The following is a 26,049-nucleotide window of genomic DNA, read 5'->3' as shown; positions in this document are numbered from 1 at the left end:
AAAAAAGCTTAAATGACTTGCTCAGGAAACGTCACACAACTAGGAAGTGTCTGAGACCAGATCTGAACTATGGTTTTCCCGCCTCCGGGGACAGTTTTCTATTTATTGTGCCAGCATCGGCCTGGCAGAACAAGGGGAAAAAAGGTTTGTTAAGGAAATGGAGTAAGAATGGAAGCCAAACTTTAAACAGAATACAGCTTGTCTTGGTAAGAGTCTGGCCTCCCTCATTCCCTGAAGCAATTTAGGCTATATGACTTACCAAGAAGCACAGTCTTTTTCTCAATTCAGAAAGGATTAAATTAATGATCAGAGGAAAGAGGTCCCTTTGATTACTCAGTAGAACAGGAGAGTAGATAAGGAAGGAGAATAAAGTGGTGATTATTATTCTGGAATGTTAAACCCCAAACTGTATTTTAAGCTATTATTACCTTTTATTCAAGATTCTCATAAATGTTACCTCAGATAATCTTGTGGTAGAAAGACAGGATTAAGGGCATTGAAGGGGACAGACTATGCTGGTTTAGACATCTCTATGTTAGAAATACATGAATACTAGATTGATGTTAAATAAAATTGTTTGTGGAAAACTTGTGCTTCTTCTACAGAGGTAACCTATCCAAAAGAAGATAGTAACTACCCTAATAAATACAAGAACAGTCTCAGGAGAAAAAAAAAAAAAAGAATGGCCACATGGACCTGAAGCATAGATAAAAGAAACTCCAAACTGATAACTGGGAGCATCATAGAATAAATACAGAACTTCTAGGTTAAAGATAAAAATACTGTGAACAAAGGAAAAAAGAAATTCATTTCTCAAGGACATGTAATCAGGATCATATAAGACTTGCAACTATTAAAAAGCAGAGGACTCGGAATACAATATTGTGTGCATGCACGCACACACACACACACACACACACACATATACACACATATACCCCATCCCAAAAAAGGTTTATAACCAAAAATTGTATATTCTGAAAAAACGAGTATAATTCCATAGAGGGAAAATAATGTAGCTTTAAAAGGAGTGATTTTTTTAGATACTTCAGATGAAAAGACTAGAGCTACATAAATGCTGTGAAGTGCAAACAATGCAGACAACATAGGGCTAGAAAGGTAAATACATTTAATAGCAAAAGAACAGATGTGTCAATTGATGCAAAGATTTTTTATTTTGAAATAAAAATTTTCAGACTGCTATCTCTTTTCTTTGTGTTATGGATATAAAAAAATGCACTGTGGTGAGGTATTGTGATCTTTTGAAATATTCTTAAATTGGGCTTTCTAGTGTTAAGCAATTGGAAAAAGTTATATTTAAATGGGAACGAGAAACATCCCTTCAAAAATCCACAGCCTTCATGGGAATAAAGACAACTTAGGGCTTGGGGGTACATTTGTTCTGTTTTAAAAAGAAAAAAATGAAAGGGAAAAAGAATACACTAGGGAGGAAACTAGGAAAAAGTGTGTGTGTGTGTGTGTGTGTGTGTGTGTGCGCGCACGTGCGCGCGCGTTAAGTGTCTGAGGATGGATTTGAACTCAGGTCCTCCTGACTCCAGGGCCAGTGCTCTATTCACTGTGCCACCTAGCCACCCCTGGTAGTTTTCTTCTAACTTCAGATTTTGATTCTCTGCAGGTCTTTGCTTTCATAAATATGTTTCTAGTAAGCAAGAGATTGTGGCTTTTATTTTTGTATTCATTCCATTACTCCCTTTTGTTTTATTGGACAGCTTAATCCAATCACATTTAAAGTTTAAAAATTGGGCGACTAGGTGGTGCAGTGAATAGAGCACCAGCCCTGGAATCAGGAGGACGTGAGTTCAAATCCGGCCTCAGACACTTGACACAAAAACTAGCCATGTGACCTTGGGCAAGTCAACCCCAATTGCCCTCCAAAAAGCAAAAAATAATATAAATTATTTAATAATTTAAATAAATAAATAACGTTAAAAAGTTGAATTTATGTTTTCTTCAAACTGTTTAGTATTTAAATTTTTTATCTTCTTTCTTTTAAGTCAATAATTATTCTCTGCAATTATTTTTGCTTAAACTATTTTGATACAATTCTTACACCCCAGCAGTAGTAGCACAGTACCACTTTCTCCATCTTGACTATACACTTTCTAGTTGGGGTGTTTGTTAGGGTTTCTTTTTCCTGTGCCTTTTTCTAAGCGGTCTTTCTTCACTAATATGTTGTTTATTAAAAAATACACCTGAAACAATTTATGGAACTAGAATAGAATTATGCATGCTTCGGGCAAATTAAGAAAACAAAGGAATGGCAATCATGATTTCTGGCAAGGCAACAGTAAAAACAAATATAGTTAAGAGATAAGCAGCTAAATCACATTATATTTAAAGGCACCAGATACAATGAAATATTATACAAATCCAAAATACATGCACGAGTGGAACTGTTTCTAAGTCAAGGGTTCTTAACCTGGGGTATTCAGACCCCAAAAGCATACATGGATAGATTTCAGGAGGCCTGTGAACTTGGATGGGAAAAAAATCACTTTGTTTCAATATAATTGGTCTCCTTTGTAATCCTATTTATTTTATTTTAAGCATTTAAAAATATTACTGATAGAGGTGGCTAGGTGGCGCAGTGAATAGAGCATTGGTCCTAGTCAGGAGGACCTGAGTTCAAATCCAGCCTCAGACGCTTAACACTTACTAGCTGTGGGACCTTGGGCAAGTCACTTAACCCCAATTGCCCTGCCCTCCCCCCTCCAAAAAAAAACAAAACAAAAAAATATTACTGAGAAGGGGTTCATCAGCCAGTGGGCTCCATGACACAAAAGGTTTAAGAACCTCAAAGATCTAAGTACAAGATGGAAAAATCTAATCAAATTATAGAAGAAAGATTCTAATAGTTGTGATTTTCAATGATTGTGATTTTCCATGAAACCTAAGTAAATCTTAAAAAAAAAAAGAAAAAAGTTAAAGACCTGAATAAATTTAAGAAAAGCTATAGATTTCTAGGGTTAGAAAGGGAATAAAAAATGGTATATCTTTTCAAAAATTGACCATGTGTGTTTTGACATAAAAACCTCATAAAACAAATGATAAAAAGCACAAATATTAAACACATCTTTTACTAACCACAAAACAATAAAAATTATAATCAAGGATATTTGAATAAAAAGTACAACCTTAAACAGAAATTAAATAACATCATTCTAAATATCATGGGTCAAATAAATCATAGAAACAATAGATAATTTCATTTAAAAAAATAAAAAGACAATATACCACAACTTTTGAGATACAGCCAAATTAGTCATGAGGAGAAATTTTATATCTGTAAATAATTTCATTAAAAAAGATAGAAAGAAAATATAAAAAAAAGAAATTATGATAATCAGAGGTAAACAAAATTTAAAACCAAAAAATTAACTGATAAAAACTTTCTTTGAAAACAAAAATTAGGGGCAGCTAGGTGGCACAGTGAATAGAACACCGACCCTGGAGTCAGGAGGACCTGAATTCAAATCCAGCCTCTAACACTTAACACTTACTAGCTGTGTGACCTTGGGCAAGTCACTTAACCCCAATTCCCCTGCCCTCCAAAAAATAGCAAAAAAACAATAATTAAAAGACTAACTTTAGATAACTTGATTCAAAAAGGGGGGGAAAAATACTTCAATATAACAATTAAAAATACCACAATGACCACCCACCAAAAAATCACTTCATAGATGATTCTTGAGAATTACTATGACTAAAAACTCATTATCCTGTGACCAAAGCAGTGAAGAAACTCAAGAGTTTAGGCTGGTGTTCAAATGACAAACATCTGGTCTCTTATTAGACTTATACTCCTTCCTAAAGCATCAGTATCAGAACCTTCAATCCCTCTATCCTTCAGTGCTTTCACAGTAATTAACTTTGCTCTAAATTCACTTTCTTCCCTTCCCAATTTGAATCCCATAGTTGTTCAAACCTACATTATCCTTTAATGTCAAATCCCTTGCTCTTTTGTTCTTTATCAACACTTATGCCTTGTCAAGCTCCCACTATGAATTCAATGACACCATGTTATTGTTCTACTCCTACTTACATGGAACTGAACAGAGACAGAGGAAATCACATAAGAAAAACAACTATGAAAAATTTGTGAACTCTAATCAATGAAATGACAAACCATGATTCCATGGTATCAAAGATGAAACATAGTATTCACCTCCTGACAAAGAGAACGCAGATAAGACCAACATAGGAATTTGTTTTTCTAGGATATACTTATTTATTATAAGGATTTTCCTTAAAAGGAAGTTTAATAAGGGGAGCAGGGAGATAAATGTTTATAAAAATTTTATTAAAGAGGAGAAAGAACAGAATAAAAGGAACACACTAAAAATCAGAAAGAAGGAAAGAAGTGGTGAACTTGCTAGTTCTCATAAGGGAGTTACATAAGTATACAAACACAGGAGGAAGGAGTAGGGAAAGCAGGCATCAAATTAACTTCATTCTTATCTGAAAAGGACAAAGAATGACTGAACACACACGAAAAGTTTGGTATAGAACTACATCAAACTCAACAGGGAAACAATCAGGGGTGAAGATGTTGGGGGTATTAAGAAAAAGGATAAAAGCAGGAAGGCAAAAACAAAACAAAACAAGCATCCCGATCTTGACAGTGGTATTAAAAGGGGGGAAGGAGAGGAATAAAACAGAGCCAAGAACTAGAATCTAAGGGGGTGCTTGTCAGTTGAGAAAGGGCTGAACAAACTGTAGTAAACAAACGTAATGGAGCATTACTAAACTGTAAAATATGATGAAAGAGATTTTTTCACAGATTTATGGATAGTATAAAGCAACACAGAGGGAAGTGAGCAGAATCATGAGAAAAATTTATACAAGAAAAACTATATTATAAGGAAAGACAGTTTTGAAATTTTGATGAATGCAAATAATCAATGATATTCTCTATGATGAAGCATATTATACTTCTGAAAGAGAGGTGATGGACTTAGGGTATAGAAAGGCATACATGTTTGGATATAGTCACTATGTGGATTCATTTTGTTTAACTACATGTTTTCACTGTAAGAGGTTTTTTGTTGTTCATTTCTGTTTTTTAAAAGGTGGGGGGAGGATTAGAAATGCTGATGACTCCAAAAAGGGGCCATTTTTTTAAATGCACAGAAGAGAACAGAAAGAAACATGGCAGTTTCGAAAGTAATGTGTATAATTTATTAAGTGCTTTTTTTTTTTTTGGAGGACAATTGAGGTTAAGTAACTTGCCCTAAGTTACATGGCTAGTATTTTTTGTGTGCATATACTATGCCACCTAGCTGCCCCTAATTAAGTGCTTTTGAAAAAAGCTAATAGTCTGAAATGGAGATACATAGTTTTGTATATAGTCCATCTCCTTTTATATTCTGCTATGTATATGGAAATGCTCCTTTATTTCTATTTAAATTCAAAAAGAGGGGCAGCTAAGTGGCTAGTTGTGTGACCTTGGGCAAGTCGCTTAACCCCAATTGTCCTCCAAAAAGCTAAATAAATAAATAAAATGAATGAATGAATGAATGAACAAATAAGTAAATTCAAAAAGAAATTTTTTTTGGAGGAAAGGGGAAGGCAGGGTTAAGTGACTTGCCTAAAGTCACACGGTTAGTGTTAAGTATCTGAGGCCAAATTTGAACTCAGATCCTCCAGATTCCAGGGCCAGTGCTCTAGTCACTGTGCCACCTAGCCGCCATCAAAAATAAAAAAAAATCAACTTGACAAATTTAAGGTGAGTGACAAAAAGCTAAGACAGCAGTTTGTAGAGGTGTACCAGTTTGTATCAGCTCTGAAAGCTTATTATTATATTTTCTGTGAGCATTTACACCTTAGCAGTCAGAGCTTGATTTATTGTTTCGTTGACTGAACAGACTTCAGAAAGAGATGGAGAAAATGTTAATATAATGCAAATTAAACTAAAAATGTGCAGAGGACCAGTTGTCTTCTAACAATTAGGGATATACAAAAGAGGAAAAGGTATTGGGTACTCCTGCACTGGATTAAACAAATGCTAGATGACCAACTTATAGAGGTATCCTTATTCAATTACATATAAACTAGATCTCCTCTAAGATCTATTCTATCTCAATTGCTGTTTCATTATTACATATCTAAACAAATCATTACTTCTGTCCCTCCAACACTAAGACAAGAAGTTCTTATCGATGTCACAACTTTAACAGAGTCAAAATGGAAAGGAATTTACAAAACTGGACAAAATATAACTGGAGGATCAAGAATTTCAAGTGATTAGCCAGGAACTGGTAGGAATGAAGAAGGAATATTACATTCTTAAACCTCAAATTATATTACAAAGGAGTAATCATCAAATTATCTGGTACTGCTTAAAAATAGAAATGTAGGATCTGTGGAACAGACAAAATTAGCAAGCACTAAAAACAATTCAACAATGACCCGATGTTTGAGAAAAGCCTTTGATTTAGGAATGGCTAAACAAATTGTGGTACGTGAATGTAAAAGAATATTACTAGGCCAGAAGAAATAATGAATATGAAAAAGTATGAGAAATCTTAATGAACTGATACAAAGTGAAGTAATCGAAACCAGCAAAACAATATAAGCAATGAATATACAAATGAGTTTCAGAAAGGCAGTGCCTCCTAGCTGCCTGCACTGTGCTAAGCAAGCATTTTGCCATCACTGATGGAATCTACATGAGTCACGATATAAATCATCTTTAAAATGCAAAAAGACACAGAGAAATGCTTCTCTGGAGGGTCTATGAGAGAACATGAACAAGAATCACACAGGCAGAGATGATTTAGATCTATAATGATGAAGGGAATGCCCAGAAATTCAGGGATGAGGAACCTGTGGCCTCAAGGCCACATGTGGCCCTCTAGGTCAAGTGAGATCCTTTGAGTTAAAACTTCAAAGAACAAATCACCTTAATAAAAGGATTTGTTCTATAAAACTTAGACTCAGTCAAAAGGCTGCATCCAAGAATCTAGAAGGCTACATGTGGCCTCAAGGCCGCAGGTTCCCCACCCCTGGCCCAGATCAATGGACAATCAAATTTAAAAAACAAGTGGGTTTTTTAAGAGTTACAGTTCTATCACTAACTAGCTGTGCCATCTTGAACAGGTCAGTTAACCTTTCTAAGTCTGTTTCTTCATCTGAAACTAAGAAAGGTGGAACTGACTCAATTTAGTTTAGGTAACATTATTTGATACCTACTATGTCCAAGATACCATGCTTGGATTCTAAGATCCTATATTCCTACAAATCTATCAACTTAAAACAAGAAAGTAGGATGCCTACTTTCTGAAATTAATAAGTAAAATGTGTCCACTGGCTATAATGTACCATGTGTCCCTCCAAAATATTTTTATAGATATTACCCATTAGAAGTGCTGAAAGGGAAGAAGAAATGATGTCTCTAATTATACAAGATTAGGTAAAGGAGATACCTGGATTGTGATGGTGCCTTTTTCTGTGTCTGTCTGCAAGTGGATCTCCATTTCTGGCAACGTCTGGCCCTCTGAAATCAACTTATGGCGCAATTTTTCCAAGGCATCACTACTATTGGAGATCAGTTCTCGTATAAATACCTATTGAAAGGAAGATAAAATGGAAATAATCTGTAGTGAACACTGCAATACTTAGTTAACTATAATTAAAACCACTACAAGATTGGAAATAATCCCAGCATGCTTTGGTTCTTTGAACACATGGGTTTTTCTGACTTTTTAACTACAAAGAGGTTTCTCAAGGCAGTTCCACAAACCCTTTCTTCAGGAGAGATAGAGTCATGACATGGAATCTGAATCTATAAATCTAAAAGTTATGGAACAGTTGTGCAAAATTCTAAAATCAAAGGTAAATGCTATCACAAAATTTTTTTTTCTATACCATATCTCTTCTATTGCATAAAGGAAGAAATATTTACTGCTTCTTTTTCAAATAGGGAGTTTCAATTAAGTATCTATAAAATTGAAATCAACAGTATTTTACAAACATATGTAGGACCCATTATAATAAATTCATCATCAGGGACAACTGAAAACAAGTCAATGACAGACTTCACTTTACAAATATAATGGGATATAAAGTTACATAAAGTACTCAGAGGGTAAAATTTAACTTCAAATCAACTTAATCTGGGGTAAATTGAGGTACTTAAAACAGTGCTTTACACATTATTTCTTTTAAGGTCCCCTCCTTTTTACCATACATATATCTTACCCTTCCATTTTACTCCTCTCTGTAACCCAATGCTCAATGATGTATCTCTGTACAGCAGTAACTGACTATATATACACATATATTTATGACTCTTCTAGTCTTCATTTCTTAAGTATTCTGTCTCCTCTGTGAGAATTCTAAACTCCTCAGAGAGCTTGTTACTTGGTAATGTAGCACATAAATAGGTCCTCCATAAAAATGGCTCATTGGCCAATTTTTAAGCAATCACCTCAAAAATCTCCAAAACTTAGGATAGCTAAGGTAGGCACCATATTTACTAACCATAATGTATGCCAAGAACTCATCCATAATTGAATTTTAGTTACTTTAGACTTAAATAAGCACAACTCCTAATCACCTCAATTCGTGACGTGTATCAAGGGGATTTATTGATTTAAACCTATGCAAAAGACCATCTGAGTGTAATTATCTATGAAACTAGAAACAGTTTCTGTTTAAAGGACTGTCTTGGGGCAGCCAGGTGGCTCAGCGAGCAAGAGCACCGGCCCCAGTGTCAGGATGACCTGGGGATTGAATCTGGGCTCAGACACTCAGCACCAACACCCAGAAATAACTGGCCGTGTAACCTTGAGCAAGTTACTTAACCCCAATTGCTTTAAAATAAATAAATAAATAAATGAAGGACTGTCTGATAGCTTAGAACAGAACCTGCCAAGAGTTCAGAACATTTTCATAACTAATATACTATCTGGCATTTGTCAGAATTGTATAAAAAATACAGCTTTGCCAATAGAAATAATGGCAGCATTGGGAATGATTAACAAATACTATACCTCCTTCTCTGAGTACAAGGACCGAGCAACAATGTCCAAAAGCTTCTTTGTCTCAGCCTGGAACTCGTGTTTGGAGATGGAACCTAGTAAGTAATCACATACACAGCCACTAAGGTCTAATTTCTATTTGCTGAAAGGACATGTAAAAATGACTAGGGAAGGGGTTACTTTTTATGATTTTTACTATCCTTTTTTTAAACAGTGAATGGTATGAAGGGAGTCAATGTACATTTCAGGAACGTAACTTCTGGGTGAGTCTTACTGGTAAGGAAGTCTAAAAAAATTTTCAGTGGACTTGGGCTTTCTGGGGTTCCTTTTTACAACTGAGTGAAAAAGAAACTTAGTCTATAGCTATGTCCCAATTAATGCAAATAACTCACTCCCCTGAAGTCATTCCATTATTTGAGGACACATTGCATATTATCACTGGGTGGCTTGGTACCAAGTAACACATTTTACATAATGAAAACTTAAAATAGCAAGAAATAAATCTTGTATCTATCTTGTACAAAATCACTAATATGGAAATGTTTTACCTGATTGCACATACATAACCTATTCCTGATTGCTTACTATCTCAGGGAGTAAGGAGAGAAAGAAGGGAGGTAGGAATTTAGAACTCAAAACTTAAAAAAAAAGTTTAAAAACTGTTTTAACAAGTAATTGGTGGAATACCAGATTTTAATCTGTATTATAAAGCAGCAGTCATCAAAACTACTTGGTACTGGCTGAGGAACTGATTGGGTACATGAGACTCAGCAGCCAATGACTATAGTAATCTACTGTTTGATAAACCCAAAGACCCCAGCATGGGAGATAAGAACTCACTATTTGACAAAAAATGCTGGGAAAATTGGAACATAGTATGGCCAAAATTGGACATAGACCAATAGCTAACACCATACACCAAAATAAAGTCAAAATGGGTGCATGATCTAGGTATAAAGGCTGATACTGTAATCAATCTGGGAGAGCAAGGGATAGTTTACCTGTCAGATCTATGTAGAGGGGAAGAGTTTACGATGAAATAAGAGTTAGAGAGCATTATAAAATACAAAATGGATAATTTTGATTACATTAAATTGAAATGCTTCTGTACAAATAAAGCCAATGTTACCAAGATTAAGAGGGAAGTGGAAAATTGGGAGAGAATTTTTACAACCAGTATGTCTGATAAAGGCCTCAATTATAAAATATACAAAGAACTGAGTCAAATCTATAAGAATACAAGCCACTCCCCCATTGAAAAATGGTCAAAGGATATGAACAGGCAATTCTCAGAAGATGAAATTAAAGATATCTTTAAGCATATGAAAAAATGTTCTAAATCATTATTGATTAGAGAAATGCAAATCAAAACAACTCTGAGGTGTCCCATCTCACCAGCGAGATTGGCTAAGATGACAAAACAGGGAAATGATAAATGCTGGAGAGGATATGGAAAAATTGAAGCACTAATACATTATTGGTGGAGCTGTGAAGTGATCCAACCATTCTGGAGAGCAATCTGGAACTATGCCCAAAGGGCTATAAATAAGTGCATACCCTTTGACCCAGCAATACCACTTCTAGGGTTATATCCCAAAGAGATCAGAGAAGTAGGATGAGGGCCCGTATGTACAAAAATATTTACAGCAGCTCTTTTTGTGGTGGCAAAGAATTGGAAATCAGGGGGATGCCCATCACTTGGGGAATGGCTGAACAAGTTGTGGTATATGAATGTAATGGAATACTACTGTGCTATAAGAAATGAGGAGCAGACAGACTTCATAATAACCTGGAGAGACTTATATAAACTGATACTGAGAGAGAAGAGAAGAACCAGGAGAAATCTGTATACAATCACAGACACAATATATGTGTGACAACTAACTTCAATAGACTGGGCTCCTCTCAGCAATGTAAGGTTATAAGACAACTCCAAAAGACTCATGATTGAAAGAGATATACACATCCAGAGATTGAGATGCGGAATCTGAATGTGGATTGAAACAAACTACTTGCTGTGTTTCTTTTTCTTGTTTTATTTTGTTCCCTCTTTCCCACTGATCACTCCATCAGTTATAATCCTTCTTCACAACCTGACTAATGATTAATGTGAAGATATTTGTAGATCTTATATTAGAGTGCATGCCACCATGATGGGGGGGAGGGGAGAGATGGAGGGGGAGAAAATATGATAATCAAGGGACTGTGGAATTGAATGTTGTAAATAAACAAATCAATTTAATTTTTAAAAAACCAAGTAATTGGTGGAAAAAAATAAAAATTACAGATGAGAGAAAAAATAAATATATAAAAATGACTGCATCACTGGACTCATGTTTAAAAAAAAGATACCATTAGTATAAATTTGGCAAGTATTTTCAGACTGTAGAATTGGTCTTAGATATTCCTTTTATAGGCTAGTCAGCTCAATTATCTGGCAATCTCTAGGATAAATTTTTTTTATACTTGATTATCAGCCCCTAGAGACTATATTATATCCAAGAAATTCAATCTATCTTTATCCATTTCTATCTCACACCCTCTGTTTCTGCCTGAACACTGAAAACTAGAAATGACTTGACTTGACAAATGGTTATAAAGTTAATCTTTATAAAGTTTCTTAAACTCTTGAAGAATAAAAGATACAATTCAAGAAACAAATCCTTGGAGAAGCTCAGCCAGTAATCTCAAATTTACTTCTTACCTCTGATGATCACTATTAAAATCATCATTTAAGGGGTTGGTACCACATCCCCTGGTTTTATAGGCAGCCACCAGAGGGTGTGAGATACATTAGGATTAAAGCCAGAAGTCCTTGTTGTACAGAGATGACACATTATTTTGGGGGGAAAGTGAGACATCCCATGTGTCTGAGGTCTGCTATATTCAAAGTTAACAGACAGCTGTATCACATAATTGCTTCCATCATCTCAACTATTTCCTATTATTGAACCCAATAGCAATCCCCAAACCAAGTCCTGTTAATACCCTGAACAGTCTCTGTACTGCTGATGATGGTGTGCAGTGGTTCCTCTTTTTTATCTTCAGCTGCTTGTGTACTGTATTTCCGTCCACCATAGATGCTAGAAACAGCCAGGTTTCGCATAGGGCTTATAATCTCAACATTTCTCCATCGACATGGGGACAGTCTTCCTGGGGAAAAAAAATTCAAAATGGTTGGAATATAATAATAATAATATTCACATAGTACATTAAAGTTTTCAAGGTGATTTACATGCTAAATCATCTTATTCCCACAAAAACCCTATGAGGTAGGTGCTATTTTTATTCCCATTTTACAGATGAGGAACCTAAAGCATAAAGAGGTAGTAACTTGCCCAGGGTCACATGGCTAAGTAAATGTCTGAGGCAGAATTCAAACTCAAGTCTTCCTGACTCCAAGTCCTAAGTTCTATCCAAGGCTCCACCTGGCTGCCTAATAATAGATGTGAACAGGTTAGTGTACTTTAACTAGGACTCTAGCAGAAAAGGGTATGAATCTTTCTAAAGCTACCAATTTTTCAAAAATGCCCACAATTCCCCACAAGAAATGAATGCAGTACTTGAACTTAATTCAAAGTTTTCCCATGTTTTCTTTAACTGTATCATTCTGATCATCCTCCCTTACACATCTCAAAAAGCCAATGTAGTCTAGGACAATACAGAAATTCACAAAACATAATTCATTTAATCCTTAGGTCTCCAGACTTCTAGTGGAACCTGTCACTGAACTGCTACACTGATTTACCCCCCATCCATCCAACAATCCTTTCAATTCAACACACATTTATTAAATGCATACTAGCATATAAAAGTGCTAGGTGCTAGGGCTACAAAGACAAAAACAACCTATAAGAAAGAAGTTTGCTTTCTGCTAGAAGAGAAACGTGTATGCATATAAGTAAATACAAAGTAATTTTAAGGCAGAGAAAGTAGTAACAGCATGGTAAAGGCAAGGAGGTTGAGAAAAAAGGATGTGTCATATGAGTTCCTTGAGGACGTTAAGGATCCTTTGAGGCAGAGATAAGGAGTGCATATACACAGTGGTGAATGACCCATGCAAAGACATGAAGGAGGGAAATAGAATATCCTGTACAAGAAAAAGTTATCAGGGAAGTCTAACTGAAAAAGTACACATGAAAGTGATGAGTGACATGAAATAAGATTGGAAAGGCAAATGGAAGCCATATTATAGAGGGTCCTAAATGTCCCTTATTAAACAATCACTATGTGGAGGGCAATGTTTATCTCACTAAAGGAGATTATAAATGAATGAATGAAGTGTGGTTTGAAGAAGGAGCAAAGGAAAAGAGAGAGGGGAAGAGGAGATAGATAGCACAGTGTCCCTACCTTCCTGGAGCTGAACATTTAGCAAAGACAAGACAGACATACACAGATAATAAAAATTAAAACATGTGTATTAGATACCAAGAAGTTCTACTTCATTTGCTGGCAGTATGAATAATATCCTTTTTTTGGTGTTTTTGCTTTCTAAATTAAATCATTTATTCCAATTTTCAAAGAACTTTTTCTCCCTCCCACTCCTCTACACCCGGAAAAAAACAAACAAAGCCCTTAAACAAATAATCATGCCAAGAAAAATAAATTCATATCCAAAAATGTGTGTCAAATTCCTCAGATTAATTCATCGTCTCTCTGTCAGGAGTTGGGTAGAAATCTCAATCGTCAGTCTTCGAGAATCAAAACTAATCATTGTATTCATCCTAAGTTCCTGAATCTTTAAAATGAAATGATTTGCATATGTTGATATCATAGTATAAATTATTCCCCTGTATTGTACACAGTAACAAAAACACTGTGTAATGATCAACTATGACAGACTTAGCTCTTTTCAGTAACACAATGATCCAAGACAATTCCAAAAGACTCAGGATGGAAAATATGCTATCCATATCAAGAGAAAAAACTATGGAATCTGAATACAGATCAAAGCATACTATTTTTACTTTTTTTTTCTTTCTTGTGATTTTTACCTTTTGTTCTCATTCTTCTTTCACAACATCATTAATGTGGAAATATATATAACATGATTATACGTGTATAAACCATGTCAGACTGCTTACAAAATATGGGGGGGGGAGGAAGAAAAATTTATAAATCAAAATTTTATAAAAATGAATATTGAAAACTATCTTTACACATAATTGGAAAAAAAAGAAAATAGCATTAAGTGGGGAAATAAATTGTTCTCCTGGTTCTACTCATTTCATTTGACATCAATTCATACAGATCCGTTTCCTCTGAAATCATCTTTTTCTTGATTTCTTAAAACATAATAGGATTCCATTATATTAATATACCATTATTTGTTTACCAATTTCCTAAATGATGTGCACTCCCTTAGTTTCCAGTTTTTTTGCTACCAGAAGAAGGACTGCTATATTTTTTGTACATGAAGAATCTTTACCTCTTTTTTTTTTTTTTAATCTCCTGGGGTGTTCTTTCTGGGTGAAAGAGAATCTGGGCACTAACCTTTAAAGATCCAATACCATCCCAACCAGTTGGTTTGAATCAACATTTTTCTGATGTATTTCATTCCTACTTGAAAGGTTATGATTACAAAGTAAATCAGGGCTAAATTTCAATGGATTACTTCAGAAAAAAAAAAAAAGTTGTACTGGAAGAACACCACAGCAAAAAGATCAATGAATGATCTGCTGATCTGAGGTGCCAGGTTAGAATTTCTGAACTGCACAGGCTAAAAGATGGCCAAGAAAACATTCAATTTAACAAGTATTTATTAAGAATCTACTATGTAAAGACACAAGGTAGGTCCTGGGCATATAAAAATAAAAAATAAAACAGTCCTTCATCTCAAGGAGTTAACATTCTACTCGAAATGAAGGAACTGTAACTTTTAAGTGCTTCAAAATCTGACAGTTTCAATTATATTCATACAGACTATCCTAACTTGTTTTCCCATCATCTCACATCAACCTATCTTATATATTAATGACACATGAGTCTTCCAACATTACTTTCATTGTCAATATCTGACTTATTAAGAAACTAATACGGTTGGTTTCCCTACTGTTTCTCAGACTAAATCTAAATACTTCATTCTGACACAGAAAGCCCTTCAACAATTGGTCCCACCCTTATCTAGTCTTTCCATACCAATCCAATTTATCTATTTACTGTTCCTCAGAAATTCGATGCTTATCCTCCCCTGTTCACAAACTATCTGCCCTGGAAGCCAGGAATGCTCATCTTGACCACTCCCCCAAAAGCACTACTACAGTGTTAGACACAGAACAGGTACTTCATCAATGCCTGTTGATTTACAGGCCCATAAAGGGTTTAAACAGTAAAAAGGGAAAAGGTTGCCAGTTTTTCACTTTAGTAAATCCTACCACACTTCATTTCCACTGAACATTTGGTACACTGTTTCTTCAAAGCTTTATTCTCTCCAGTTTCACTCTTCTTCTAATTTTTGCTCCCTTAAAAAGAACCATGAACTATTTCAGGGCCCTTCATCTTTCCTTAACTAAGACTATCCCATTCTCTTCCTCTTAGCATTCCGCCCCCCCCACCCCCCACTTCCCCTTCCCCCTGCCAAATAAAGTCAGAAGGGAACAAATATATGAGCTCCACAAGAAATAGAAAAATCCAACAAACAAGACTCCAATATTTTGGGGCTCCCCTTTCCATCAAGTACAAATTCATAGCAGACCCTGGAACTGAGAAAAGGAAAGAGGTGAAGAATATGATCCATAATGGTTTCCAAAAGAGACTTCAATATTTCTCAGTAGAATTCTGAGGTTATAATAATTAGAAACATGACTAGTGACCAACTAGCTTTCAGGTGAATGAGGACATACAGAATTAAGTCTCAGATAATGTAGTACTATAAAAACCAGACACCAAACATATTATCTACAGTGCTTCTTTCTTTGCCTCTTTTCCCCAACACCCCAAAGGAAAAACCACAAACCTCAATGACAGACTATAATGTTCTAGTGTTAAATTATTTGGTGGTTTAGGTCACACAAAATAGGAAGCATTAAGAGACAGAATATGCCACAAAAACAAAAAAGGCCTAGGGCAGGACAACACTACAGATTTCATCCCAACCAAAATTCTACCTATCCTGTAAAAGCTCAGCTCAAAACCGTTCTTCTTCCATGAAGTCTACCTACACTGACCAAGGGGTCAGCTCACATGGCTTCACATACCTCTTAATTTACTTCATGCATCTGAAAACTGGCCCTTGTTTTAGTTCTTTTATTACTATTATTTGACTTTTCACATATTCATGAACTTTGTCTTCCCAAGCAGATGGGAAACTCCTGAAATTGCTCTCCAGTCATCAATGGTTTAATTGCCAAATCTGATGACCCTTTCATAGTCCTCATCCTACTTGAACTCAGCTACAGTTGAGAGTTCTCTCTCTCTCTCTCTCTCTCTCTCTCTCTCTCCACACACACACACACACACACACACACACACACACCCCTCTCATCAGTTCCCATGAGTTTAATTATCATCTCTATGCCAGATAACTCACATATCTAAACAGCCAACTCATCTCTTTCTTCTAAGTTTATGTCCTATGGACATTTCCAACTGGATGTTTCTCATACTTATCATGCCCAAAACAGAATTATCTTTCCCATCAAATTCACCTCTTTACCAAACTCTACTATTTCTGTTGATAGCACCACCATTTGTAGAGTCTCTCAGGCTCTGTATCACATAATCATTGCTAAACTTTGTCACTGAAAACTTTCATGTTCCTGAACTGAGCTGTGAAAGTAGCAAAAGGACATAAAAGGACATAAATTCAAGTCAGACATCTCCATACAGAAGTGAGCAGAGCCCAGCACTAACACAAAATCCAAAGTCAAGTTGCAGTCCGGAAAAATGAGCAAAGTGAAAAAGAACCTGACCATAAAAAGCTACTCTATGATGACAAGGGAGCTCAAGACTGAAACACAGAAGAGAATGACTTGAAAATCTCTGCAAAGCTTTGCTTGTAGAGAAAAATGTAGATCAGACACAAACCTAAAAAGAATTCCTAGAATGAAAGAAAAGTATAAACGGTGGAAAATAAGATGGAGGGAAATACAAAGTAATCATAACTATGAATGGGACTGGGATAAACTCTCCTATAAAAGGGAAGCAGATAGCAAAGTGGATTAAAAACCGAAATAGTACAATGTGTTGTTTACAAGAAACACATTTGACATGGAGACACACACAGAGTAAAGGTGAAAGGTTGGAGCAGAATCTATTATAATTCAGCTTAAGTAAAAAAAAAAAAAGGCAGGAGTAGCTTTCATAATCTCAAAGCAAAAATAGATCTAATTAAAAGAGACATGCTAAAAGGTACAATAGACCAGCATTTCTTAAACTGTGGATCCCAAAAAATTTGGCAACAGTAAAAGGTTTCTGAAGGTACAACAACCAAAAATTAATTAAAAATCAAATGCATAATGAATCTAAGGAGTTTCTGGCAGCACTTGCCCATATTTCACGGCACAACTTCACTGCAACCTTGCTTCTGAACACAAAGCATGGGCACTTTCCACTACACATGACCCCCCCATCATGCAATGCCAACAAATGCAGCCAAAATGCAAAAAATTTCATGGATGAAAAAAGTTTAAGAAGCCCTGCCACAGATAATGAAGTAATATCATTACTAAAAATAGATGCACCAAATAGTACAGCATCCAAATCTTTTTTGTTCTTTATAGCATATTTTTCAATTACATGTAAAGATAGTTTTCAATATTCATTTTTTTTCTTTATAAGCAATTGGGGTTAAGTAACTTGCTCAAGGTTACACGGCCAGTTATCTTTGGGTGTGGTGCTAAGTATCTGAGGCCAGATTCGATCCCCCAGGTCATTCCAACACTGGGCACTGGGGCCAGTGCTCTTACTCGCTGAGCCACCTGGCTGCCCCTAAGCAATTGGGGTTAAGTAGCGTGCTCAAGGTTACATGGCCAGGTGTTTCTGGGTGGATGTTACAATATTCATTTTTGTAAGATTTTGAGTTCCAAATTTTTCTCCCTCCCTCATCCCCCACAACTTGTTTACCCGTTCCCCAGTTGATGGGCATCCACTCAAATTCCAATTCTTTGTCACCACAAAAAGATCGGTATAAATATATAAATATTTATAGTAGTTCTTTTTGTGGGGGTAAAGAATCAGAAATTGAGACTATGCTCATCAACTGGGTAATGGCAGAACACGTCACGGTATATGACTATGATGGAATATTATCGTGCTATAAATATCTTAATACATATAGGTCCTTTTTCTTTTTCTATGCTCTCTTTAGGATACAGACCTTGTAGTGATATTACTGGATCAAAGGGTATGCAGAGTTTAATTGCCCTTTGGGAGTAGCTACAAATTGCTCTCCAGAATGGTTGGATCAGTTCACAACTCCACCAAAAATGCATTAGTGTCCCAATTTTCCCACATCTCCAACATTTTATCATTTTCCTTTTCTGTCATATTAGCCAATCTGAGAGGTGTGAGGTGGTACCTCAGAGTTATTTTAATTTGCATTTCTCTCATCAATAGTGATTTTTACCATTTTTCACGACCAGAGATAGTTTTAATTTCTTTATCCGAAAGCTACCTGTTCATAACTTTTGACCATTTATCAATTGGGGGGAGGGAAGCAGCTAGGTGGTTCGGTGAATAGAGCACCAGTCCTGGAGTCAGGAGGACTTGAGTTCAAATTTGACCTCAGACACTTAACACTTACTAACTTAACACTTAAGTGACTTTGGGCAAGTCACTTAACCCAAATTACCCCCTGCCTTCAAACCTCCAAAAAAAAAACAAACAAAGCATTTATCAATTGGGGAATGACTTGTATTCTTATAAATTTGACTCAATTCTCTATATATTTGAAAAATGAATCCTTTATCAGACACACTGGTGTAAAGATTGTTTCCCAGATTTCTGCTTTCCTTCTAATCTTGTTTGCATTGGTTTTGTTTGTGCAAAAGCTTTTTAATGTAATGTAATCAAAACTATCCATTTTGCATTTCATAATGTTCTCTATCTTGTTTGGTCAGAATTCCCTCCTTTTTCCATAGATCTGACAGATAAAGTATTCCTTGCTCTCTTAATTTGCCTGTGGTATCACCAGTTATGTCTAAATCATGTACCCATTTTGACCTTATCTTGGTACAAGGTGTGAGATGTTGGTCTATGCCTAGTTTCTGCCATACTATGTGCCAGTTTTCCCAGCAGATTTTCTCAAAGAGTGAGTTCTTATTTACAGAACCTGGACTCTGAGTTTATCAAACAGCAGATTGCTATAGTCACTGACTACTGTGTTTTATTCCACTGATCCACCACTTTATTTGTTAGTCATTACCAAATAGTTTTGATGATTGCCACTTTATAATGTAATTTAGATTTGGTACAGTTAGGCCATCTTCCATTGAATTTTTTTTTTTTTATTAATTCCCTTGATAATCTTTACCTTTTGTTCTTCCAGATGAATTTTGTTATTATTTTTTTATAAATCATTTTTGGTAGTTTGGTATGGCATTGATTTAAATTAATTTAGGCAGAATTGTCATTTTTATTATTAGTTTGGCCTACCCCTGAGAAACTGATGTTTTTCCAATTTCTATTGTTTAGTAAACCCAAAGAACATCTCTAACCCTGTACCCAGATAAGGCCAAAAAGGGCTCATGATTTAGACATAAAGGGTGATACCATAAGCAAATTAGGAGAGCAAAAAATACTTTACCTGTCAGATCTATGGAAAAAGGATTTTATGACCAAAAGAGATATAGAAAGCATTATGAAATCCAAAATGGATACTTTTGATTACATTACATTAAAGTTTTTACACAAACAAAATCAATGCAACTAAGATTAGAATGAAAACAGAAAACTGGGAAACAACTTTTACAGCCAATGTATCTGATACAGGCCTCATTTCTCAAAAATATAGAGAGCTGAGCCAAATTTATAAGAATACAAGTCATTCCCCAATTGATAAATGATCAAAGGATATGAACAGGTAGCTTTTAGATGAAGAAATTAAAGTTATCTAGAGTCACATACAAAATTATCAAGATCACTAATGATGAGAGAAATGCAAATTAAAACAACTCTAAGACACTACCTCACACATCTCAGATTGACTAATATGACAGAAAAGGAAAATGATAAATGTTGGAGATGTGGTAAAATTGGGACACTAATGCACTGTTGGTGGAGTTGTGAACTGATCCAACCATTCTGGAGAGCAAGTTGGAGCTACACTCAAAGGGCAATTAAACTCTGCATACCCTTTGATCTAATAATACCACTACAAGGTCTGTATCCCAAAGAGAGCATAAAAAAAGAAAAAGAATCCACATGCACAAAAATATTTTAGTAGCTCTTTTTGTGAGGGCAAAGAATCAGATATTGAGACTATGCTCATCAACTGGGTAATGGCAGAACACATCACGGTATATGACTATAATGGAATATTATTGTGCTATAAGAAATGATGAAAAGGATGCTTTCAGAAAAACCTGGAAAGACTTTCATGAACTGATGCAAGAGGAAATGAGCAGAACCAGGAGAACACTGTACACAATAACATTAATGTTTTAAGGATGATCGACTCTGAATGACTTAGCTATTCTCAGCAATAAAATGATCCAAGACTTCAAAAAGATTCATGTTGGAAAATGCTATCCCCATCCAGAGAAAGAACTATTGGACTTTGAATGCAGATCGAAGCACATGACTTTCACTTTCCTTCTTGTTTTGTATGTATGTGTGCTTTTCCTTTTATTCTGTTTCTTCTTCCACAACATGAATAAATATATTTTAAAATTTTAATTGAGGGGCAGGTAGGTGGCAAAGTGAATAAAGCACTGGCCCAAGAATCAGGAGAACATGAGTTCAAATCCAGCCTCAGACACTTAACACTTACTAGCCATGTAACCCTGGGCAAGTCACTTAACCCCAATTGCCCTGCCTTGCCCCCTCCAAAAAGCGAAAAAAAAAAAATTAATTGAAAAGTAAATACCATAGCGCTGAACTTCTTGGTCCCCTGAGCAACAAGACGGTGGACTAGACATATATTCAGATCCCCATGACCTCTCAGATCTTTCCAAAACAGAAATCATTCACCAAATATAAAGCACCTTCAGTTGTTTCTACAGTCTAGGACATCCAGAATCCAAAAGAGGTAAAACAAAACAAAACAAAACCCAGTAACTGATGCTTACTAACCCTAACTCACTCAGCACTCCTCTCATAGCTCCCATGCTAATGACAGGGTGGCCACTCTAGCAGACATAGGCTTACATTAAAACTCACCTTTGTTCCTTGCTCCCTCTTTCTAGTGCCATAGAGATTCTGGCTCCTGGTTGTGGAAAATTTTTCATGCCTTGACAGCCATGTGTATAACCCTTTAGGAGGCAAAGCCTGCCAGGGGCTGCAATACAGAAGCAACAGTGCTGCAAAGCTCTGAACTGCAAGTGGCAGACTCTGAATTTATGGTGCCATGCAAGAGAACTAAGAAAGAGAGGGCATAGGACAGGTCACCATGACAGGGCACAATGTGTATAGGTAGCGGTACACCACTCCACAAAGCCTATCCAGCTGGGGCCAGTTCTGATCACCCAAAGGTCAGCTGGAGGCAGTTCACCTAGTGCGGTGAACTGTGAATTTCCCAGTGTAGCAGAGTCTAATGCTCAAGGAAACCACAATCAGAGAGGGAGGGAGTCAGGAAGTGAGTAATAGGGAAAGTAAAGGGGAAAGTAAATAACCTAATCCTAAAGAATGAGCAGGTCAAAAAACAAATCATAAAACAATCAATAATTTCATTAAACTCAATGACAAAAATGAGACAACATACCAAACCTTGTGAGATGTATCAAAAGCATTACTTAGGAGAAAATTTATACCTCTAAATGCTTATATCAATAAAAGAGAAAGCAAAAAAAAAACAAAAAACTGGGAATGCAATTTAAAAAACAAGGAAAACATCAAATTAAAAACACTCAAACACCAAAATAAAAATCCTAAAAACTCAAAGGAGATTAATAAAACTGAAAATAAAAACAATAAAAAGGTGAATTAATAAATAAAACTAAGAGCTTTTTAAAAACAATGAAACAGATGAAACATTGACTAATTTGTTTAAAGAAAGAAGAAAGCTCAATTACCAGTATTAAAAATAAATTGGGTGAATTCACAAACAATAAAGATGAAATAAAAACAATTACTAGGAGCTATTTTGCCCAATTATATACCAATATATCTGACAATCTAAATAAAATGGATGAATACATAAAAAAAAATTAGTTGCTCAGATTATCAGAACAGGAAATAGAATACTTAAATGCCCTTTTTTTTTGCTTTTTGGAGGGGGGAGGGCAGGGCAATTGGGGTTAAGTGACTTGTCCAAGGTCACATGGCTAGTAAATGTTAAGTGTCTGAGGCCAGATTTGAACTCAGGTCCTTCAGACTCCAGGGCCGATGCTCTATTTACTATGCCACCTAGCTGCCCCTAAATGATATTATCTTGGAAAAAGAAATGGAACAAGCCATAAATGGACCCCCTAAGGGGGAAAAAAAACAAAAGGGATGGATTTACAAGAGAATTCTCCCTAATATCTAAAGAACAACTGATCCCAATACTTTTGTAAAACTTTTAAAAAAATAGGTACAGGAGGAATTCTATGACATAAATTTGGTCTTCATACAAAACATTTCCATAATGGATATACTGTGAAAGACATTGACTATATTTCCCTCCATCCTATAGCACCCCCCACTTGTTTTATTTTCTACTTTGACCCCATCCCTTTTCAAAAATGTGTACTTCTAACTACTCTCCCCCACAATCTGCCCTCCCTTCTATAAGCCCCCCTTTTATCCCGTTCCCCCTTACTTTCCTGTAGGGTAAGATACCCAATTGAGAGTGTATGTCATTCCCTCCTTAAGCCAAATTCAATCAGAGTAAGGATGACCCATCCCCTTTTGCGTTCCTGTTCTTCCCCTACATTATAACAGTTTTCCCTTGCCTCTTTTATATGAGATAATTTACCCTATTCTGTCTCTCCCTATCTCCTATTATATTTCTCTCTCACCTCTTAATTTTTTTTAAGTATCATCCCTTTCTATTCAATTGATCGCATGCCCTCTGTCTATATTTCCCTGTACACATATAAACACACACTCATATTATGTATTCATATGCACATATACACTTCCTAGACAGACATATAAATGTATGTTTACATATATATATATATGCATTTATATTCCCTTCAACTATCCTCATACTGAGAAAAGTTTCTCAAGTTATAATTATAGTTTTTCCATGTAGGAATGTGAATAGTTGGACTTTGAGAAGTTCCTTATGATTTCTTTTCCCTGTTTACCTTCTCAAGCTTCTCTTGCTTCTTGTATCTGAATGTCAAATTTTCTATTCAACTCTGGTTTTTTCATCAAGAATGCTTGAAAGTCCTCTATTCCACTGAATGACCATATTTTCCCCTGAAACATGATACTCAGTTTTGTTGGGTAGGTGATTCTTGGTTTTAATTCTAGCTCCTTTGACCTCCAGAATATCATATTCCAAGCCCTGCGATCCCTTAATGTAGAAGCTGCTAGATCTTGTGTTATCTTGATTGTGTTTCCACAATATTCAAATTGTTTCTTCTTGGTTGCTTATAATATTTTCTCCTTGATCTGGGAACTCTGGAACCTGGCTATAACATTCCTAGGAGTTTTCTTTTGGGGATCTTTTTCAAGAGGTGATCAGTGAATTCTTTCAATTTCTATTTTGCCCTCTGATTCTAAAATATCAGGGCAATTTTTATTGAGAATTTCTTGAAGGATGATTTCTAGGTTCTTTTTTTGATCATGGCTTTCAAGTAGTCCAATAATTTTTAAATTATCTCTCCTGGATCTATTTTCTAGGTCAGTGGTTTTTCCAATGAGATATTTTGCATTGCCTTCTATTTTTTCATTTGTTTGGATCTGTTTAATAGCATCTTGATTTCTCATAAAGTCACTAGCTTCCATTTGCTCCAATCTAATTTCTGAAGGAATGACTCTCCTCAGTGAGCTTTTGAGATTCTTTTTCCATCTGGCAAATTCGACTTTTTAAGGCATTCTTCTCCTCATTGGCTTTTTGAGCCTCTTTTGCCATTTGAGTTAGTCTATTTTTTAAGGTGTTATTTTCTCCAGTCAGGTTGTTGACTCACTTTTCATGATTTTCTTGCATCATTCTCATTTCTCTTCCCAATTTTTCCTTCACTTCCCTTACTTGGTTTTCAAAATCCTTCTTGAGCTTCTCTATGGCCTGTAATCAATTCATATTTTTCTTGGAAGCTTTTGGTACAGGAGTTCTGACTTCATTTTCTTCCTCCCATTCCAAGCTTTGATCCCTTTTGTACCCAAAATAGGAATCTAAGGTTTGACTGCTGTGCTTGCTTTTCTTCCATTGCTTGCTCATGTTGCCACTCAATTACTTGACTTTTGAGCTTTTTTCACAGTAGAACTCTGATACCAGCGGGAGGAGCTTTGTCCCAAATCTCTGGGGTTTTCTCAGCTGCTGGAGGTATTAGTTAGGTGCTCTGTCTGAAGCTTCCATTGGCTCTGGCAACTGGTCACACATCCCAGGACCTCTACCCAAGATAGAGATCCAGATCCAAGCATGTTAAAGCAGGAGTGATTACCCCCCAGACTGGCTGCTTGGCCACCCTATGATCTGCAGGCCAGGAGCTCCTAAGCAGCCATGCAGCTGCACCGCTGCCACTTCTCGCCCCACGGGGCTGAGGCCAGACCGTGCTGTGCTCCCCAGTTCCAACAGAGTTCTACACTGACCTTTTACTTTGTCCTCGGCATTTTTGGTGTGGTAATTCTGGAAACTACCACACCTGCTGGTGATCTACCCTCCCAAAGTCCACTCTAGCCACTGCTGGTTGGGACCACCCTGGCGCTAAAACCGAGGCTCAGGAGGGACTGCCCTCAGCTCCCAACGTACTGCGATGGTCCTTTCCTGCCAGCCTGCCGGGCTTCCTTCAGTGGGAGATTTGTTTCTCTGTCACTTTGTGGGTTTTGTAGCTCTAAAATTTGTTTAGAGTCATATTCTATAGGTATTTGAGGTGGTTATGAGGGGAGCTCAGGTAGTTTTCCTGCTTCTGTGCCACCATCTTGGCTCCACCCCCCTGACTACTTTTCTATGAACACCTCCCAACCCATCCACCCCAGCTTAATGAACGCTATTAAACCATGGTGGAGAGAACTCCAGATAAAATCTGATAAGAACAAGATATAGTAGATTACTTCTTTATTTTTGGAAGATATTGCTTTCTTAATGTAGCCTAAGATAGCACTGGCTTTTTTGGCTGCCACATTACTCTGGCATACATATAAGTATTATAAATGTAATAGTCTACTAAAACCTCCATAGTGTTTTTCAGAACACTAACAATACCTCCCAAATCTTGTACCAGTGAAACTGATTTTTTTTTGGTACCCAATTATAAAACTTTACATTTTTCCTCACTGAATATCATGTTATTAAGCTCTGACCCAATATTTTAGCCTATCAAGATACTTCTGAATCTTCACTGTCATTTAGTATATTAACTGTTTCTCCCAGTCTAGTGTTACCTGCAAATTTGTTGAGCATGCTATGTATGCTTTTATCCAGTCAAATTGTTTTGATATGTGTTAAATAGTCCAAGGCTATTTAAATCCCTATGGCACAACACAAATAGACTGAACCATTAACAATTACTCTTTGAGGCCCACAATCTAACCACTTCTGAATCTATTTGATTATGTTTTTCTGTAATCCATATCTCTCCATCTTCTCCACAGAAATAATATAAAATACTTTAATGAAAGCTTTGCTAAAATCTAGATAAACCAGCATTTTAAATTAGCATTCAGCACCCCTCTCATCTGGCATGATCTGTTCTTGACAAAAGCCATGTTGGCTCTTTGTAATCACTACTTCCCTATCACCAGGGATAGGAGTAATGAGTTCTTGAAAATGAAAATCCTTCAGTTTGGCTCCAAAATG

The 26,049-nt window shown here is 36.1% G+C and overlaps 1 protein-coding gene across 1 annotated transcript in view; it reads right to left on the bottom strand.

The window, feature by feature from the left end:
- Positions 1–26,049, bottom strand: part of TRAP1 (TNF receptor associated protein 1) — an 82,920-nt gene that overhangs the window by 51,726 nt on the left and 5,145 nt on the right. Inside the window, exons 2-4 of the mRNA XM_069106586.1 lie at positions 11,991–12,155; positions 9,015–9,097; positions 7,446–7,586 (exon numbers count right to left, since the gene is read on the bottom strand). Coding sequence (XP_068962687.1) covers positions 7,446–7,586; positions 9,015–9,097; positions 11,991–12,155 — 389 coding nt within the window. The remainder of the gene's footprint in view (positions 1–7,445; positions 7,587–9,014; positions 9,098–11,990; positions 12,156–26,049) is intronic.

Source organism: Petaurus breviceps, unplaced genomic scaffold, assembly GCF_028583685.1.
Source record: "Petaurus breviceps papuanus isolate PSGF00001 unplaced genomic scaffold, PetGlider_PUasm1.0 138, whole genome shotgun sequence".
NCBI lineage: Eukaryota > Metazoa > Chordata > Mammalia > Diprotodontia > Petauridae > Petaurus > Petaurus breviceps.
This window is presented reverse-complemented; position numbering and strand designations above follow the sequence as displayed.